Source organism: Ursus americanus, chromosome 26 (genome assembly GCF_024610735.1).
Source record: "Ursus americanus isolate L20-20 chromosome 26, mUrsAme1.1.p, whole genome shotgun sequence".
In the NCBI taxonomy this organism is placed as follows: Eukaryota; Metazoa; Chordata; class Mammalia; order Carnivora; family Ursidae; genus Ursus; species Ursus americanus.
This window is the reverse complement of record NC_142152.1, coordinates 32431902-32451335: the sequence shown is the minus strand read 5'-3', so window position 1 is coordinate 32451335 and position 19434 is coordinate 32431902. Positions and strand designations below refer to the sequence as shown.

At 40.8% G+C, this 19434-nt stretch overlaps 1 protein-coding gene across 4 annotated transcripts in view; it reads left to right on the top strand.

Annotated features, from left to right (window-relative positions):
- The window catches only part of EFCAB11 (EF-hand calcium binding domain 11), a 143449-nt gene that overhangs the window by 24849 nt on the left and 99166 nt on the right, over positions 1-19434 (top strand). Inside the window, exon 6 of one of the 4 annotated variants that reach the window (XM_045807650.2) lies at positions 2670-7847. The exons of the other annotated variants lie outside the window; for them this stretch is intronic. Coding sequence (XP_045663606.2) covers positions 2670-2691 — 22 coding nt within the window. The 3' untranslated portion in view covers positions 2692-7847. Of the gene's footprint in view, positions 1-2669; positions 7848-19434 lie in introns of those variants that run through there. 4 annotated transcript variants of the gene reach the window in all.

Genomic DNA, 19434 nt, shown 5'->3' with positions numbered 1-19434 from the left:
ATTCAGAACCCACCACCGCATGAATACAGATGTGGTCTGTCAGTGTGACAAAGACTGCTCTCAGGAGGAAATTACTGGCTTTGACAGCTATCCAACCCAGGGTTTAGTTTTTGAGATGTCACTATAACAAGTGTTATGGCCAACGTATCCAATTCCTCATCTACATATATGGTTGAATATGCTGTTCTTGCTGTAATAGCATGAGGGCTATTTTTCTTTTAATCCAACTGTCACATAAGATACCGCTGCCATGGTTTCTTTCTTATGACCAAATGTTGCTAACCCTTTCAGTCATCCCTGAAGTTATTAATAGCCACACATCATGAATGTATTCATGCCATTTTCCTTTATAGAAAAAGGAATCAATTTCTTATGTTTTTCTTTTGTCGTAGATAGCTAACTCCTGGGTAAAATAATCTCGATAGTATTGTGTTTTGTGTTAATAAAATAAGCTCGTACTTAATAAAATAAATTTATATTTCATATGAGATATTTGAATTAACATTATTTGAAGATGGGGAAAAAATAGGCTCAGAATTAGGAGTTACACTTAAGAGTTTTGGTTGTCCTCCTTACATATATCTTAAACATCAGAATCAAAAATTTCCAGTACTGTGTTTTTATATCAGTGACAGAATGACCCATAATGAGTTTGCTAGCTCACATCTAGCCGTCTTGTCTACCTGTCTTCTACCCAGTCATTCTCTTCCATCAGGCTATCTTGAATACATACACACTTGCCATTTAAAGAGTATTCCAACGACCAACAGCATCAGCACCAGGGAGCTTATTAGCAATGCCTAATCTCAGGCCCCCCTCCAAACATACAGAGTCAAACATGTACATTTTAATATGATCCCTGAATGGTATATAGGCACATTAAAGTTTGAAAATCACTGGCCTACCCTTCCAGTTACATTTTAGATGAAGGAAATTAGCATTACTTTTTTTTTTTTTTTTAGCATTACTTTTTGTACTTCTTGACTTCAGTAGTTTTTCCATTGCCTACCAGAGAGCCCCTGGGTTCCTTGGCCTGACATGCAAGACCTCTACACACACACAGACCTTGTGTGCCTTTTTAGCATATCTCCCATTCTGATCTGCCTGCCGTATACTGATCCTGTCTCATTTCTAGCATTTTTGCTCATGCCAGGTTCATTGCCTTCACTTCTCCAACTCCCTCACCCACATACCTGAATGGCATCCATTCCTTAGAGCTTAGCTGAACTCTCTCTTCTATGTAGCCTTTCCTGATCACTCTAGCCCAGAAAATTTCTTTTCTCTTCCTTAGAACTCCTGTTGCACTTGCCACATTAAGGCATCTAATAATAGTAAGCATGATAACACTGGCAACTAACATTTACTAAGTACTTACTGTGTACCAGGCACTGTGTTGAACGAATCCTCACGGGATCCTCATGGGTTAGGCCCTGTCTATCCCCACTTTACAGAGGAGAAAAAAGTTTGGAGAGGTCAGAAGATTTGTTCAAGGTCCCTGGCTGGTGAGTAATGAATGGATCCAAGACTCAAACTCAGGCAGGTTGACTACTGAGCTTGTGCTCTTAATCACTGTTATATTCCCTTCTCATTTCTTTTAGCAGTATAAGCATCCCGAGGGCAGGAACCATGCCTTTTATCCCCACAATACCGAGCATAAACATGAGGAAGCAAGACACATTGGCTCTGCCCAGAAATGTTCTTGGCAAACCAGTTGCATAATTAAATAGTTTTTCTCTGTTCATATGAATTGGTTTGGTTTAGATTGTTATCCTTGAGATTTCATTTGGTTATCTCCACTATATACAAAAGGAACTGTTTACAAAAATGTACAAAAGGAAGCTGATGTAGCATTTTATCACACGAGACTACAGCAGGCATCCCAGTTCAGGTTGTTTTGTTAAGAATCCTTGCGTTATGCATCTTGCCTTTGGAATTATATCATAATAGTTAAGTATTTTGCCAAATAAGCTGTGAAAGCAAAAAACAATTTTAGGGGCGCCTGGGTGGCTCAGTCGTTAAGCGTCTGCCTTCGGCTCAGGGCGTGATCCTGGCGTTCTGGGATCAAGCCCCACATCAGGCTCCTCTGCTAGGAGCCTGCTTCTTCCTCTCCCACTCCCCCTGCTTGTGTTCCCTCTCTCACTGTCTCTCTCTGTCAAATAAATAAATAAATAAAATCTTAAAAAAAAAAAAAACAATTTTAAATTGACAAATGGGGTTTGATAGTTGGTCCTGCTCCTTACCAGTCTGTGACCTAGAGCAAGCTATTTTCCGCCTTTCTGCAGTGGGTCTACCTCCTCTCCCAAAGCACACATACCACAAAAATGTCCCTTTCTCATCAAGTGTGATGTCTGAGAGATCTGTGAACTCTGAGTCCACCTTCTTGAATCCCATTGCTTGGATCTCTTGCCACGTGCTCTGATCCTCTGACTGCCTGTCCCAGAATGGGACCACATTCTCCATTCAGGCAGAAACTGCTATGTCTACTTGACCAAAGTGTTTGGACTACCTGAATTCATCTTCTGTACAATCCCCCAGCCCTGATCCTGTGTAATTCCAGAATGCTTTCCTCTCCTTTCTCAGGTTTGGGGTAGCTGTCACTCAAGTTCCGTCATACCCTAATTGCTATCCAGGAGAACTTTATCTCCGCTATCTTTGATTTCTTATTTCAGGGATAGCAAATTGTTGGCATGAGTGCCATCAGCATCTCCCGTATCCATGGCCTGCATGCGTCTGCGGGGCTCAGAATTCTCGGCCGCACACCCCAAGCCGGTTCGTTAGCATTGTCACACATGATCAGATCGACTTGCTCTCTGTCATCGTTGTACCAAACCTTTCCCTCTGCTCTGCACTGCAGGTGAGCTTGCCTTCTGCTTTGTAGACTGGGTCATGGCCTCTGCCCGGGTTTTCTTTATTGCCTCCTCTTCACCCCCAAAGTTCTCAAATTTCTTTCAACCGGAAGGTTGTAAGGAACAGGATCTCTCTCGATCTCTCTCTCTCTCTCTCTTTTTTTTTTCCCCCTAATTCCTCTCCTTTGTTCTGATCTCATCCCTTCACTGTTTTCTAATGTACGACTGTTCTCCATCAGCCATTTCCTCTCCTGTTTATAACTTACATCACTGTCTACAGACATACTCTAATCCCCCAGCCTAGAAAGCTGCTTCCCTGACCTAAGTCCCTCCAGATAGCCCGCTATTCTTTTTCTCAGGTTTCATTCTTGTCACCTTCTCTGGGTGTTGAGCACCCCGCCAGGGGTGCTCACTCCCCCCTCCCCCCAGCTTTCCTGGCATTGTATCATTCCACTGTCAGTGACGGCAGCTCCCATTCATTAAACACATGCTAGTGGAATCTTACCGAATCCGAGCAGTGATCCTACACATCAGCTGTTACTCATACCCATTCTACAAGTAAAGCTGTGCTCTTTTATCGCTAATTTCAAGCCACCGTGGACCTAATTCTCAATTATTTTATCCTATGGTTAAAGAAGAAAACTGACATAGGAAACTGACACACAATAAAAATATTTTATTTGATGACAGTCACATTGCTGGTACTTGTTAATGGTCATGTGTCTTTCTTATACTTCAGAATTGTACCTATTTTTTTTTAATGATTTTTTATTATATTATGTTAGTCACCATATAGCAGAATTGTACCTATTGATTTAAGAATACCTCTGCCTAATTATGATAGAGTAGACTGAATTTATGGTTAAAATAAAACATCTGAACACATTTAGCATTAAGTATCATTCCACCTATGTGGAAACAAAAATAAAAGTTGCAAAACGCATTTCTCAACCGAAGTCAATATTACTGTTAAGGTTTCTTGTAATCCATTCATGACTTCAAATAGAAATCTTCTCTGCCTTGGCGATGGCATATCTGAGGCTCAAACCAAGGAGAGGAGAGAGCAGTAGAAGAGGCACACTCTTACTCCCTTTTTGCACAAACTTAACTGTGTTTGATGGAGTGTTCAATAAATATATGAATGAATGAATGAATGAATGAATGAATAAACAAAAGCAAAGGAATAGAATGAAGTTGATTAAAGTTTGTATCTTTAAATTATACGTTAAATTGGGTAGAGCATCTGCTGGTCCTTAATTTAATCTGGAACTATGATAGCTTGTCTTCTTTACAGGGCTTTCATTTGCAGATTTAGATGCAGAGGGCTTAAAAAGTTTGAACTTGACCACACATTTGTATAGAGATTTAAACTGCTATCATCAGAGAATTACTACAGTAGTTTTTTAAACTCTATCAGAAAGCTTTTAATGGAACTCTGCCATCAGAGTCTAATTCATTTAATGGAACCTTCTCTTTCTTTCTCTCTTGTACATTGCCTAGTAGAGTAGTAGACAAGTTTCTAGAGTGACCAAATTATAATAATGTTGGTGCCTTTCCTTCTGCAGGTTACAAGTTGGTCATGACAACAAGTGGCTGGATGTTCTTTTCATGGACAACTTATAGGTTGTTTGGGGAAAATCATCAGACTTAGTTCTTCAGGGATGTTTCTTTTCACTGACTGATTCATTGTACAGAGATCAGATGTGAACCGTCAGGGCTCAGTTGTGCTTGTGTGTATAGTGGTACCCATTGGTAGATGGGGTTCGGTTAAGCAGGAAGGAAAGATAAATGGTGGGATATATTTACTTGCCAGATGGCAGCATCCATCTTTGAGTCAGGAATCTTGGTGGAAAAGTTTTTAAAAGTGAAATTACCTCCTCAATCATTTTTAATCCCAATTAAATTAATGTTTGATATAAACACTGTAGCCCAGTGTAGTATTCAGTACCATTTAGTTTCCACTCTAATTTAGTTTCTAATTTTCATTGTAGTTCTTAGACTTTGTTTTTTTGAGGGTGAGCTTATGATATAATAAATCAAATTAGCTTTAGAGGGTAGATTTAGTTTTTTCTAATGACTTACTAACCTAAATATACGTCGTTCTTATGTGAACAAGCCAAAGTGGATTACTATTTGACTGACAAGGAAAGGCATTTCTAGTTTTATTTAGTAGCCGAAGTAAATTCCTTTACTACAAATTAAATGTGAAATAAATGTAGAATCCTCTCTTAATGAACAAAGCAGGTTGAGAGCCCAACAGACTTGTAGTAGATCTCTTTAACCAGTTGGTGGTGCTAAAAACTCTGATAAGAAGCTAATTGGACCAAGGAGGTTAAGCTGGAGCCTTCCTTAATAAATGTTACTTTATTAGGTTTTGAAAAATTAGTATCAAAAATATATGCCCAAATTATTACATCTTCTCAGTTTAAGAACCAAACCAAATCCCTTTGCTAGGCAGCAGAATACATTTCTAGTAAACTCCTGTAAAGATGTCATTGGCTCTCATAGTGTTCACATATTGGAAATTACATGGTTGTGTGACATCTGGCTCCATCCCGGAAATAGCCTTTAGCCTGTCATCTGGGGAATTGAAGTATGGGTGATAACGTACGCTGGAGTGGTATACCTGGTTCTATTTATGATCTGAATTTAGATTTAAGAAATACTGATTGCTACTATTAAAGATTTTATTTAAGAGAGAGAGTATGAGCCAGGGGAGGAACAGAGGGAGAGGGACAAGCAGACCATTATGCACTGATCGCGGAGCCCGATGTGGGGCTCAATCCCAGGACCCTGAGATCATGACCTGAGCTGAAGCCAAGGGTCAGTTGTTTAACCAGCTGAGCCACCCAGGCGCCCCGGATTGCTACTATTTTTTTTTTTACCACTAGTGTGCTTTTTAGGGGTAGGTTTGTTTAACTCTTTTTAATCCCTTGTTTTTTTAGCACCAAAGAAGTCTAATCTGTTGCCCGAATGTGTCCTGAGATGCAGTCAGAAGCACAGAGAGGCCTTAGGATCAGGGAGAGGAGGTTTTGAATTTTGCTACACATTTCATAACCATCATCCTGTAGTCACTTAATAAATTCTTTACAGCTCAGCTTTCCCAGCTTGTAAAACAGGGATAATAACCTCTTTTCCCCAGAGCTGGCGTAAGCATTAAATGAGATAATGAGTGCTCCTTGGGTGTTGTTTCCCTGCTCTGCTCTCATTGGAGGCAGAGGCTGGGACTCAGTCCTTTGGAGGCCCTGCTCTCCCCCCGGACTTAGCCAGGCCTGAGCACGGGAGGTCATCTTTGTGTCTAATAATGCCTCATTCTCCACTAATGAAAATATATTTCTAGGTTGTGAAGTTCCACAGGGACTCTGTAGACTCACAGAAGAGATACTCAGATAGTTTACCTGCCTTTCAGATATCTGCCTCTATCCTGGTGATACTTGTCTGTTGGTCGAAATCTGCCTAAACATTGCAGACTAGGGAGGGCAATACAAGATTGCTAAAAGGTATAACAAAGGTGTTCGTCAGAGTTGGTTTATCCATTCATTTTTTTGTTTGACATACTCTTACTAAGCATTACTGTTCCAAAGGTGAACCCCAGAAGAGCCTCAGTCCTCTGCGGAGAGCTGCAGACTCCAAGGAGCAGGGTGCTTCCCGCTTGGCAGGAACTGATAGGCAGCCCTTATCTATATAACAGGAAGATCATGTAAATTTAAGTATTCTTTATAATGTTATAAAAATCAGTTATAAGATTGTACATTTTTTAAAACTTTTTAAAACTCCGATAATGAAATTTGTTACATTTTCCACAGCATATTCTGTGTTTAGAAGATTGACACAGGTTGGCAGAGGCTTCACTGTGATGGTAAAAATCATAAAACACTCTTCATTAATAGTATGGCTAGTATGGTAAGATATGTATTTTTTAGGACTGGCCCAGCTAACATGTTTGGTTAGATCTCATTGATTTGGATCTTTGAGATTTCGAGATTACAGACTTGTGGCCTCAGATGGTGGTAGAGATTTCAGAAATCACGTACACCATCTCTCTCCTAGCTAAGAAAATGGAGGTCAACGAACTTAATAGCTTCCCCAAGGTTACACAGACCCGGATCAAAACTCAGGTCTCCTGACTCTCAATTCAGCGCCAGCGCATTATTTTTCTGCCCTAACTTCTACAACGAGGAGCCATTTTCGGCGTAAATAAAAACAAGTGTGTGTTTGTTCAGCCTCCCTAAACTTTCATGCTAAACCCAGAGCATCGTTTCTGCCCAATTATCAGATTGAAAACTTTGTATCCAAGACAGTTACTGAAGATGCTCCCACATTTCGGAGCAGAGCTAAGGGGAGTGACGGGGAGGCATGGGGAGGCACGCAGCTCGTGGTTCTCCGCACACTGTATCTCCTGTGTCTGTTACCCCTCCGGAAGCAGGCGGGGTTTTCGCTCGCCCACCGCCTCGCTGCCTCTCTAGTCTCTTGCTAGATGAATGACATCCTACGCTGCAGGTGTATTAGTAATTTCTGAGTTTGTTCCCCACTAAAAATGACCTCATTGTTTTGTGCTTCTTTTCCATACTTATACAGTAACAGGAAAATAAACCAGCTCTGAGTACAGCCCACAGCAGAAATCTTGTGCTCTTTATGCAAGTTTGATTTATAGACGTGTACTGCAGAGTGGAGTGACTATGAAACATTCATCTTCCCGTTGCTAGTTGCCATGGAAATCGAGTACACAGAGCAGTGTCATTCCAGTCCTGGTGATGCCTGCAGTAGTTTATCCCTTTGTTGTTCTTGTTTCTTAAGCAACTGCCTCGCGTTCTTTCATCATTACAATTAATCATGCACACAAGTTTTTATCTTTCATCTCAAATAGAAAGCACTAAAAATGTATGACAAAAAGAGGGAGAATTTAAATATTCTTGTGGCTTTAAATATGCATTTGCAATTTTCCTCCTCAGTCCCATTGGAAAATAGGTCATGTAGGAAAAAAAAAAAAAAGAAAGCACATATTAATGTACAGAAATTTCAATCAAGAGAGCAATAGAGAAATCTGAGCAAAAAAGCAGTGCGATGCTCAGGAAATCTTAAGGAGCTTCAGACTCTCAGGCCTCCCAGTGCTTGGAACTAAGTAAGTCCGCATTTTGGGAAATGCCAACCAAAACCTGCCCATCTCTCGCCTTGTTTTGTTTTGTTTCGTTAGTCTCCTTACGGATTTGAACAACCTGAATATTTGCTGGATGGATTGCAGTAGATTTTAAAAAGTAGGGGGGCTTCTTTCTTTAAAGACTAATAAAGTTCAAGATTTTTTTAACAGAGTAAGTAAAAGGAATTCTGTTAGTCTTCCTTATTTTTTGCCCTAGTCTCACCTCGCACAGTCATAGTACATACCATGCCAACAATTAGTGTTTGCCGATTATCGGCCTTCTTTTACTGCATTTCTGCCAAGTCTGTCGGTTGAGAGAGCACGTGTGGAATAACCGCTCCTTTGCTTATTGGCTGGGAGACCTTCGAGAAATATCTCAATTTACCTTGGTTCCTTTATCTGTAAAGTGAGCAGCTATAAAAGTAGGATAATAAGGGGTTGTTGAGAGGGTGAATTCATGCAAGGTGCCTAGCTCTGTGCCTGGCAGAGTAGGAATGCTCAGGCAGGGGGACTGTGGTAGCGGTGGTGATGGTTGTTACTCCTAGGATGACTGCTCTTTTGACTCTGATGAGGCCAGGCTAGAGCTGAGCTCTAACCCAGGGAGTGAAACTTCCTTGATCTACCTTATTTCAGCCCCAAAGCCCAGGGCTCTGTCTTTAGGGTCCAAGGTCACAGGTAATTGCCAGTGCTTTCACTTGGGCTGCATGAACTCACGTCATCTCAGCACTTTGGATCCTGGGATTTTGGCCAGGAAGTATTGGCAACGGCCCTTTTATCTACAAATTGAGAAGAGAAGGCCATCCTCAAAGTTGCGAATTTCTGTCGAATTGTTTCTGACAAAGGGCTTTGTTGGGGTGCATGGGGAGGGAGTGGGCTGCCTGCTCCTGTCTTGCTAAGGGAAGGTCCTAGTGTTTGTCCACAGAGCCTGAAACACTATCTGATCTGCGCCTCTCCACCCCAACGCTCCCGTGTTGCTCTGCGGTGGCTGCAGCCCTCCTTCAGCCCTTCTGGAATTGAACTTTTCTGAACTGGTGGCAGACGCATTCTTTGTTGAAATTCACTCTCCTTGGCAGTCCTCCAGGGCACACGGCAATACCTATTTATTTGATTTAGCTCTTGTTTGGTTAGCCTTGTATTTGGTCTGTTTTGCTTTGTGCGGTTCTTTTTCTCTTCAAATTTTCATGTTTCGATTCCTTGGACCTCATTTCTATTTAGTTTGCTAGCTGGCGTCAGAACATCGCTCAAAGGTGTTTGCTTGAAGCAATCACAAATGAGTAGCCTTAGGTTAATTTGTCTTTTCTCCCCCAAGCCTGATCCATAGTGGGTGAAGTAGGTGTACTTTCGTTAATGATTAAAACAAAATAGCCTTTATGGTTTCCCCTTTGCCACATCCTAATGCTGTGCCACAGTGTCCCCAGTTCTCCTTATTTAGCTCTTGGTTGTTTCCTATCCCCCAGTCAGTAGGCTCATGTCAATTCTAAAGAAGAGATCGTAGATGAACTTCTCCAAATCCTTGTGTTGTTCCTCCCTGGGTGCTCTTCCTGCTTCTCCCCACAAGCTAAAAACTCTGAAAGTCAGACTCTCGTGCCTTCCAGGTGAAACTCTCAACACTTGAAGGGACATGGGTACTCCGTAGACAGCTATATTTTTATGACAGCATTGGACACAGGAGTGTACAGCTTTCAAATCAGTGACTGAAATTTAGACCCTCTGTGGATTCTTGGTGATGTTTCCAAATCCTCCCTAGATGCCCAGTCGTATGTGTGGGCCTCACCTTATACTTAATGTGCAGTGTGCACTCCTGTCTTCTCCTTGCCCCAAGTCGCTTTAGGAGGTGTCTCTTCCCTGTGCACTTTTGTCCTCAGGCTTATATCTTTTTCTGTTTTGGAAATAAATATGTGTTAGGATCCTCTGCATTGCAGACACTGGGAATATATGAAAGTAACTAAGACAGACACTGCCCTGCCCTCCAGGAGCTTATAGTCCAGTTGGGGAGATAGGTAGTTTGTATTTGAGACGGTTAATCCTGAAAGATGACTGCAAACCATTGTGGGAATGTACCGGATTCTTAATGAAGGCCGGGGAGCGGGCATGAGGCTGACTTCGGAGAAAGCGATAGCCAGTGTGAGACCTGAAGGATGGAAATAGGCAGGCAGAGAAAGTGTGTGTCTCACGTAAAGTGCACCTGCAGAGGTCGGAGTCCATTGCTTTGCCTACCAGCTTGGATCTCCTAGGACTCAGAGGCCACCTTGGATCTAACCTGAGCTTCTTTGACTCCTGAAACCCATTGCGGTTCATACACTTGGCCCTTCCTGTCCAGCCAGACCAGATCAGACTTAACCTGAGAGTATTCCTCTGGCTTTGTGTTCCACTAGCAGCTGAGTGTCCCAGATATTCTACACTGATTCCCATTGCACTGCCATATAGGACAATAAATGTAGGAAGGAGGATTGAAATAATATGGATTGAACTAGCCATTTGACTTTGAGAAAGTTACTTATCTTCTCTGTGCCTCAGTCACCTCATCTGTAAAATACGGGTATTAGAGAACCTACATCGCAGAGTTGTTTGGGGGATTACGTGAGTGAATACATGTGAGAACACTATGCCTGGCCCCGATAGACACTGTTGGTTAATGTTTTAATGAAGGTGTCTAGACTATCCTAGAGAGAGAGACAGGAGAACATAAAAGGTTTTTGACTTCAGGAATAATTTGCCACAGCCAAATGGGTATTAATCTGAAAGGTCTACTCCTCCTCTTCACTGTGGATAGTGGAAATATGACAGTAACACTACACCCTGCCCGGTCAAGGGTACTGACCAAGTTGGCTTTGTTTCAAATCTGAGATTTTATTCTGTGTTGATTTTGTTTCAGAAATTCTCTAAGTTTTCATGAAATTAAATTACCTTTGCATTTCATAAAGTGTGCTTTAATCCAAAAGGCAGTCATGATGTTTGCTTCAACTTTATAGTTTGCGCCTCCCAAGACCAGCTTTTCCTCCTTCATGACAGTGATAATAACAGCTACTAGTTGATCAGGCAGTAGATGACAACTTCCTCTCTCTCTCTCTCTCTCTCTCTCTCTCTCTCTCTCTTTCTCCCTCTATTGATTTATTCCACAAATGCTAGCTGAGTGAGTGCCATGTGCAGGGCACTAAGAGGGGTACCGTCAGAGCCACAAGAGCAAAGCAGACAGGGACAGGCTTTCATGGAGTGATTAAGATAAGGCAGGAAATGGTACCTACTCTAGAAGCATAAAGAGGTGAGGGGATTTGATTCCAGCCAGGGCGATCCAGGAATTTAGCAACTGAGTTAGGATTTGAAAAACCCTGGGAGGAAAGGCATCTGGAGAGAGAGAAGGCACAGACCAGGAGTGGATGAAGGAGAAGCATGGGATGGAGCAAGAACAGGGAGTCAGCGGTCAGGAGGGAGTGGTAACAATAGTGAACACACATCGGGTGCTTACAGCCTGCCAAGCCCTCTTCCAAATGCTTTGCTTGTCTTTAATTCCTTTGATCCTCACAACAGCCCTGTGAGGTGACTACTGTTATTACTCCCATTTTACAGATGAGGAAACTAAAGGGCAGAGCAGCTGAGTGACTTGGCGAAGATCACATGAACTGATAGAAATTGGCTCTGCCCCAGACAGTCTGACCCCAAGTTGGAAGCACAAATAAGCACATCCATCATGCAAGGGAGAACCTTTATCTTTCCCTTTTATATCTCTCCCCATGTGTACCCTTGAAAGGGATTTTGAATCTCTTTATCAATCAGGTCTACTACAGTTTACAGATTTTGAAGGAATCATTTTATTTAAGGGCCTTTTCCAGTTCAATTTCAATAGAATAAAGGTCTGGACAGCATATAAATTTTCACGGTCAAAAATAGAGCTATATAATCTATGGCTATAACCCTTTTCATAGACCTAAGGCTGTGGATATATGAAAACACTTTAGCTGAATTGTACACCCTTTTTATAAAATTCCCTGATTTCTGACAATTTGGTCATAAAACCTTTTGATAAAAATATCAAAAACCTCATACTGCCAAACTGTAAAATGTGACTGTGTTAATGGCCGAAAAAAAAAAATCTGTATTTTAGATGGTCATGACTGCTTAAATATCATAATGGGAAACATTTATGGCTTAAATAATTGAAGTCCACATTTCTCAACCTTTTGTTAGACCTTCAGACAAATCACAAAATTGACTGGCTGGATTTTCTCCATTACTCTGTCTTCTCCAAGCTGGGGTGATAGGGTGTACACAGGGCTGTTGGTCAGTGGTTCGGGCTCGGCTCCCACATTGTGGGGAGCTGATTCAGGCACATCTGTTAACCTCCATGGGCTTCGGTTTCCTCTCCTTCTGACTTTAAATACCTTGATTCTCTGTTTCCATACCTTTTGTTTATATACTCTTTAGAGAAAAGCATGAGTAATAGTACAGTGTCTAATAGCAAGAAATGAAAAAAAGCAAACAGTTCCCTCATCATTGTCCTCAAACATCATCAATGTCAGCACTATTTAACAAATCTTTATTAAGCACTTACTATGTACATGATAAATATGTGTTTCGCTGCCCAGGATTACCGATAATTCTAATGTCAAATTCTCAGATTTACTTGGGATTTACCTTCTCTGTTTCCCCACTGCTCGTATCTGCCTTATTATTATAGGATCTTATACTCTTTATTTAATCTTATTTTCTTATATCCCAAACAAACAGAGCCCAACGGACACTTCTCATCTCAAAGGAATCCTTAGCATGTTGCAAATTATTATTAAATCATGTTCTTTCCATTTTGGTTTTTTTTTTCCCCACTGTAAAGAAGCCCCATTTAAACCGACTGGGTTATGCTTCTTAGAAAGAACCATAGCTGTCAAATGTTCACATCTAATCCGGATGGGTCAGCTGACATATTAGTTTTAATGGTTTGCGGTGATGAATTTGTCATGGAATTGGAGCTTTCTCTGGGTTAGAAATTGCTCAGACGCCAATGCTATGGAAAATTTACAAGGACTGTTTTAAATTACCTCAGTTGTACTGGAAGAAAAAAAAAACCTGATAAGAGGTGTATCAGATAATCATAAGTTAACGTGACCAAAAAAAAAACCAAAAAACAAAAAATGGTTACTAGGCTGTTTGTCAAATAATAAACTGGATAATGATGATGGCACAAGTACCTGTCATTTTTTGAGTGCCCAGCATTGCCATGATTTCGTTCAATCCTCCCAATAACCTAATGAGTTGTACACCGTTATGATTCCTATTTTACAGATAAGAAAACTGAGCTTAGAGAGGTTAGATAATGTTCCCAAAGTCACACAGTTAATAAATAGCTGGCAATGTTTTAAGTTGCTTGCTGTCACCTTCCATTCATCATATTTAAAGTGAGAGTCATTATCCTTGTCCTCAAGTCAGCTCTTCCCTTCTATTTCTGTCGGTGATTTCATGATTTTCCCAGCTTCGTGCTTGCAGTCATCATTGATTTTTCCTTTTCTGCCCATTCTAAACTCATTCAGTCACTGGTCCCTTTGCTAGTGCAGTGTCTTTATGCTCTCAGCCCTCTTCCCATCACCTCGGCGCAGGTGTCTGGGCCCCACGCCTAAGTGTTCATGCTAAAGGCTACACCTTAACTCCGTGTTCACAGGTGGCTAGCCTCTGCCCCCTCTCCTTAGAAGTTCTTCTGACTTCCCTCCCGATGAGGCAGTACCTTCACACACCACGCGCACAATGACTCCTTTCTGGGATGTCCCTTCCTTTGCACCCTGTCTGTGAGCCCGACCCCTTCCTCAGGGTGAGATTGGGTCCCCTCCTCTCCTGCACGTTCTCATCCATACATTCCTCAGTAACTGTCCCCTCTTCTCAGTGCTTGTGGCACGTGGCACATGCCACCTGCCTTGCACTGCTATACAACGCTTTCTGCATGTGACCTGCCTCTCTGTCAGTGGTGTCGGGGCTGGGGACTAGACCCCTCACAGACATCTGGAACATTGCTGTATACCCAGAAGCCCGGAAGTGCAAGTTTCCATGCCCCATGTGGATGTATGAGGATAGCAATCTTTATGGTAACCGAAGTAACTCACATTGAACTCATTGAGTTACGAGCTCTCCTGTTCATCCCTCAAACCTTATGATTCAGACACCCCACTGCATGGGAAAAGGAGCATGCGCGTTCATGTGCTGTTCGGTTGTTTGCAAAGTTGGCCTTAACAACTCCTGCCACCCCTGTTGGCACACCCCTTTGCAGAGTGCCTTGGCTCTCCCATCAAGAGGTGGAGTTTTTCTCCGCTGTCTGAATCTGAGCTGACTTTGTGACTTAATTTGACCAAAGGATGTAGCAAAACGTAGCAAATCACCGAACCTGAGGCTGATCCTGGGAATCACCCCCCCAAGGGATACCAGCTTTTTGCCCCATCAGCCACTGAGTTTTTGTCCCATTGCGCACACACAGATATGGTTTGAGATGCTTCTTTAATGACCATGCATTTTAAAGTTCTGTATTTCTATAGAAATGGTCTTAAAAGTAGATAATAAATGGTGATTATTTACACGCCCTAATACTATAATTGTGTATTGTCTCTTCATAATTTCTTAAATGTAATCCAAAGCTAGCATTAATTTTTTTAAATGCTATTATTTTCACAAGGGCCAAGTTAAAAACAAAAAACAAAAAAAAACTTGTGTTTCTTGGTTTGCAAACACCTGGAATCTCCCGTCCCCTCTCTCCTACCTATTATATAGAAACAAGCTCTGTATTTGCCAAATAGCAAAACAGCCTTTATTTGACAGTGTGTGTTTTACTTCTGTGCTACTGTTGAATCCCACTCACATTTTCTTTCATAGAAAATGACCATTTCTTCCAAGAGTATATGATTGTTTTTTTCAAATGCATAAAGTTTTAAAAATTGAAACTTCATTTCAGACAGAATGATCTTTGGTTTTATGAAAGTGAAATATTTTTTACGGTCCTGTGGCTGTTCATCATTTTAAAACCTATTAGTTGTAACAGGTCAGCTTGAAAAATGAGGAGTTTTAAATTTAACGTAGACAAAATACCTCACGATAGATTCTGAAACTGTGCCGGTAGAACTGTGTTTAAATGATTCTCGGATTTGTTTTTTAAGGGATAGTTTTCTCCTTTAAATGTGTATTCAGTAAAACACAGTTTTTCAAATTCTGGTAGGCATGTAGGAGCGCCAGATTCACGCCTAACGCAGACGTGCCATTGTTCGTGAGTCTTTCGCTCCTAATGACTGACCTAATGTGTTATGTCTCCTTTTTCTGGCTGAGAGAAGGAATCCCATTTTAGAAGCATTTTATTCAGTGATATGTTCATATTGCGCTTTACCTCCTACTATTTCCCAGACTACAAGAATACCTGCAACGTACTGAGATAGCTCATATCATTGCTAGAAAAGTTCAAGGTAATTTGGATAGAAAATACGTAATGTAATAGCTTTAGTCACAGAATATAATTAAATTAGTGCCTAGTGTAAAAATAGAGAAAGGATTTATTTTTAGTTTTTAATGGATCAGATGAATGTGATTAAAATATGTAAATTAAATAACAGCATTCATTTCCATGCTCTTCTCTGTGGCATCAGCTCTCTAATATATATTGTAAGGAGTCCATTTTCTTCTCCCCTCCCCCCTTTTTCAGTAAACCCAGTATTCAAGACGGTAAGTTTGATAAAATAGGGGATGCATTTGTTACATGCTTCGAAGCCTTAGAGCGGAGGGGTTTTAAATTGGGTAGACATATATTCATTCATCCGTTCAGTAAGTAGTTATTCGGTACCTACTGTGCACCTAGGTGCTTTTGGGGTGCTTGAGGGTAGAGCCATGAGCAAAGCAAACAAGGTTCCTGCTCTCAAGGAATTCACAGTTTAGTTGTAAGAAGACAGGCAGCTGTAAACAAGTTAATTTCAGACAGGGATAACATGCTGTAAGGAAGGTAAAACACTACAAGAGAGAATGAGTGATGTGCACTCTTCACAGATGCCCCTCCATAGTATGTTATATCATTGTATTATTGTATTTTATTATATCCTAGCATATTCTATCTTTTATTATACCTTATATCGTATTATGTATATTATATTCATATTAATTATTTTTGTAGCCTTCTGTAAGGTTATAAACCCGATATGATGAAAGGATAAAGAAAGGTGTTAAGAGTCCTCAAGATGTATAAGTTTTCTGAGCATTCCCAGTATACAAAGAAAGTCGTGCTAGTAGGCTGTGGTATCCTTTTTTGGTATCCCCACTATCTTCCCACATTTGTTTCTAATTATCAGTAAGTTCAGTTCAACAGATATCCTGAGTCCATGCTGGGCACAAGAAACTGGATGAGTCCACTGGGCTGTTACAGATCAATGTGGCAGCAAGTGGGATAGACTTGGACTGGAAAGCAGCTTTCCTGGATGGTATCTATCATTTCAATCCGTGGTCAGCTACCTTTTCTAACGTCTTATTTATCCTTAGGTTACAAATTGTAAAATGACATGAAGGACCAAATATCTAATCTAAATGTCAGTGATTTGTAAAGTTAACGTAGTCTTCATTTGTTCCTCTTCATTGGAGACACAAGACATGAAAAAATGATTTTGAGACCTGCACGTGCATCAGTCCCAAAAGGGTGAATCACTTGAATACCTCTCTTCTTGAGGAAGGGACTTGTTAAAAATTAATAATTTAATAAAAATACATGAAGTTTAAAAGATGTATACTTTTAAATGAAGCAACAGAGCTTTGTAGACTCTGTTCTATCATGGTTATGATTCAGGGTGTCTGATTTAGACTAGGGAATCAGGAAACAATATAGACGATCTCCTTTCTGTGTCTTCAGACCATATTAGTCATAATACCCTGACTTAAAATTTCCACTGAACAAACTTTCTAGTGATTTATAAAACATTGAAATGCATTGCTGAGAATATGTATTGAGTCTTCCTTCAGAGATAATTAATAAAAAGATTTTGTTATTAAAAGGCAACTGTTGAGGTTTCATTCTGGCAAAAGTAAGTTCTAGAAGACTTTCCATGGTTTGCTGCTAGTAATTCCACTCCTTGGGTGCTTGTTTGGCTTTATTCTTTCTAACTGTCCCTGATTCTGTGGTTTAATAGATTTTCCTCCTGTTTAGAGTAAGACTGTAGAAGCCAGTGCTACATTTAGTGTCTATCTCTAGGCATGGCCAATGCCTCTTCCCTCTGGCTTTGTTCCAGGGATTCTGAAAAAGAGCTGACAGGGCCTCACTGTGACAGGGCAGAGCTTTTTCAGCTCTGCTTCTTATCCCTTGGAAATGTACACGTGGTACGTCAGTGTGTATTATGTACACGTAAAATAATTGAGGCAGAAAAATAGTGCGTATACATTCCTCCCAGGTTAAGAAACAAAACATGCCATTCCAAACATGGTTGAAGCCCCGTGGGTAGCCCTGCCTGCTTGCCTTTCCCTTCCTCTGCCCCAGAGATAATCACTATCCTGAATTTTTAAAATCGTTCATGTGTGCCTTTATATTTTATGATGCAGATTTATGTATTTGAATTAATATATACTATTGTGTTTTATTTAGTTTTAAACCTTACATAAATGCAGATTGCCTTTTCTCTAATCATTATATTTTTGAAACATATTTACATTAATACATATGTCTTTCATTTATTTTCCCTGCTGCATACTATTCTTTCGGGGCTTGAAGAGGTACAATAACTTAGCACCCGCTTTCACCATCTAGAATAAATTGAGAAATAGATACAAGTGTTACAGAATACTAGATTAAAATGTCAGCTCTGTTTGTGAAATAGCTCTGTTGGAGGGATGGGCGTGCTAGATTGCAGCCAGAATTAAATAGATTTCCCTTCCAATCACAGGCACCCCACATGGAGGCCTGATCCTGTGGCCCTGGGGAGCAGAGCACTGTTCTTGAGTAATTACTGGGGTAATATTCGCTCCAAAGGAGGTTCCTCTGCATGGAAATATAGATAGGAGAATCTCTGCAAGATTTATCTTACTTATCAAATTCTTTGCCATTATAGAATTTGATGTTTAATGTTTAAATCATAACGCCTAGATTATTTTTTGCCTCACTGTAGTTACATGGAAAGGGTATACCACAAAACACCTCTGATTTATCAAAAAGCAAATTCCTAGACCACTTGGAAAGTGTCTATGCATAACATACCTTTTCCATTGTAACTAATCTGATGTGATGCTGTATTCATGCTTTACTCTCTCCTCAGAGCTTGTGGACATTGTTGTCATCCATCCAAAGGCACTCAGGTACTAAATTACATATCATTCTACTTATATAAAGAAATTGCATCATGATTTTGTTAATTCTTGATAAGAATAGTTTCTTACAGGGTCATAGACTTTCACCAATGAAAAGATCCTTAAAACTTGGTGCAGTCTCTTATCTTACACGTGTGGTTAAATGACCCACCCAAGGTCATACACCTAAGCAGGCATAGATCAAGGTTAGACTCCAGGTCTGGCAGCCCTAGCCCAGTGTGCTCTCCATTGCAGTGGTGTCTCAGTCCATTCAGGCTGCTATAACAGAAGACTAGATACTGGGGGCTTAAGCAACAGACATTTATTTCTCACAGTTCTGGAGGCTGGGAAGTCTAAGATCTAGGTGCCGACAGATCTGGTATCTGGTAAGAACTTGCTTCCAGGTTCATAGAGAGCCATCTTCTCAATGTGTCCTCATGTGGCGAAAGAGGCAAAGGAGTTCTGTGGGATCCCTTCTGTGAGGGCACTGGTTCCAGAATGAAGGCTCCGCCTTCATGACCTAACCAACTCCCAGGGGCCCCATCTCCAAATACTGTCACTTTGGAGGTTAGGTTTCTTTTCTTTCTTTTTTTTTTTTTAAAGATATTATTGATTTATTTGTCAGCACGAGAGAGAGCAAGCGTGCACAAGCAGGGCAAGTGGCAGGCACAGGCAGAGGGAGAAGCAGACTCCCCGCTGAGTAAGGAATTGGATACGGGACTTGATCCCAGGATCCTGGGATCATGACTGGAACTGACGGCAGACGCTCAACCAACTGAGCCAACCAGGTGTCCCTTGGAGGTTAGGTTTCCATATATGAATTGGGGGGGGGCAGAAATCATTCAGTCTATGCAAATGGATTATAGAAGTATAGCTTTATTCTCTATTTTTATAATGCCGATGTGTATTTTTACAGCTAGATTTCCTTGACTGATAGGTTTCGGTGCATTTTGCTTTTTGTTGCTGGCGTCTTTGTTGTTTCTTAACACTGCAAGAACTGTTTCTCATACTTCCTTGAATTAGCTTTATGGAAGCAATGTATACCATTTTCCTTGCTTATTTTTGACTGATGTTTACTTGCTAGGCTTTCCAACAGGTTGTATAAATAAGTTAAGTGTTACGATAAATTATTCCAAAATGGCATATTCACAGTTGCATACATTAGAACTATGGTAT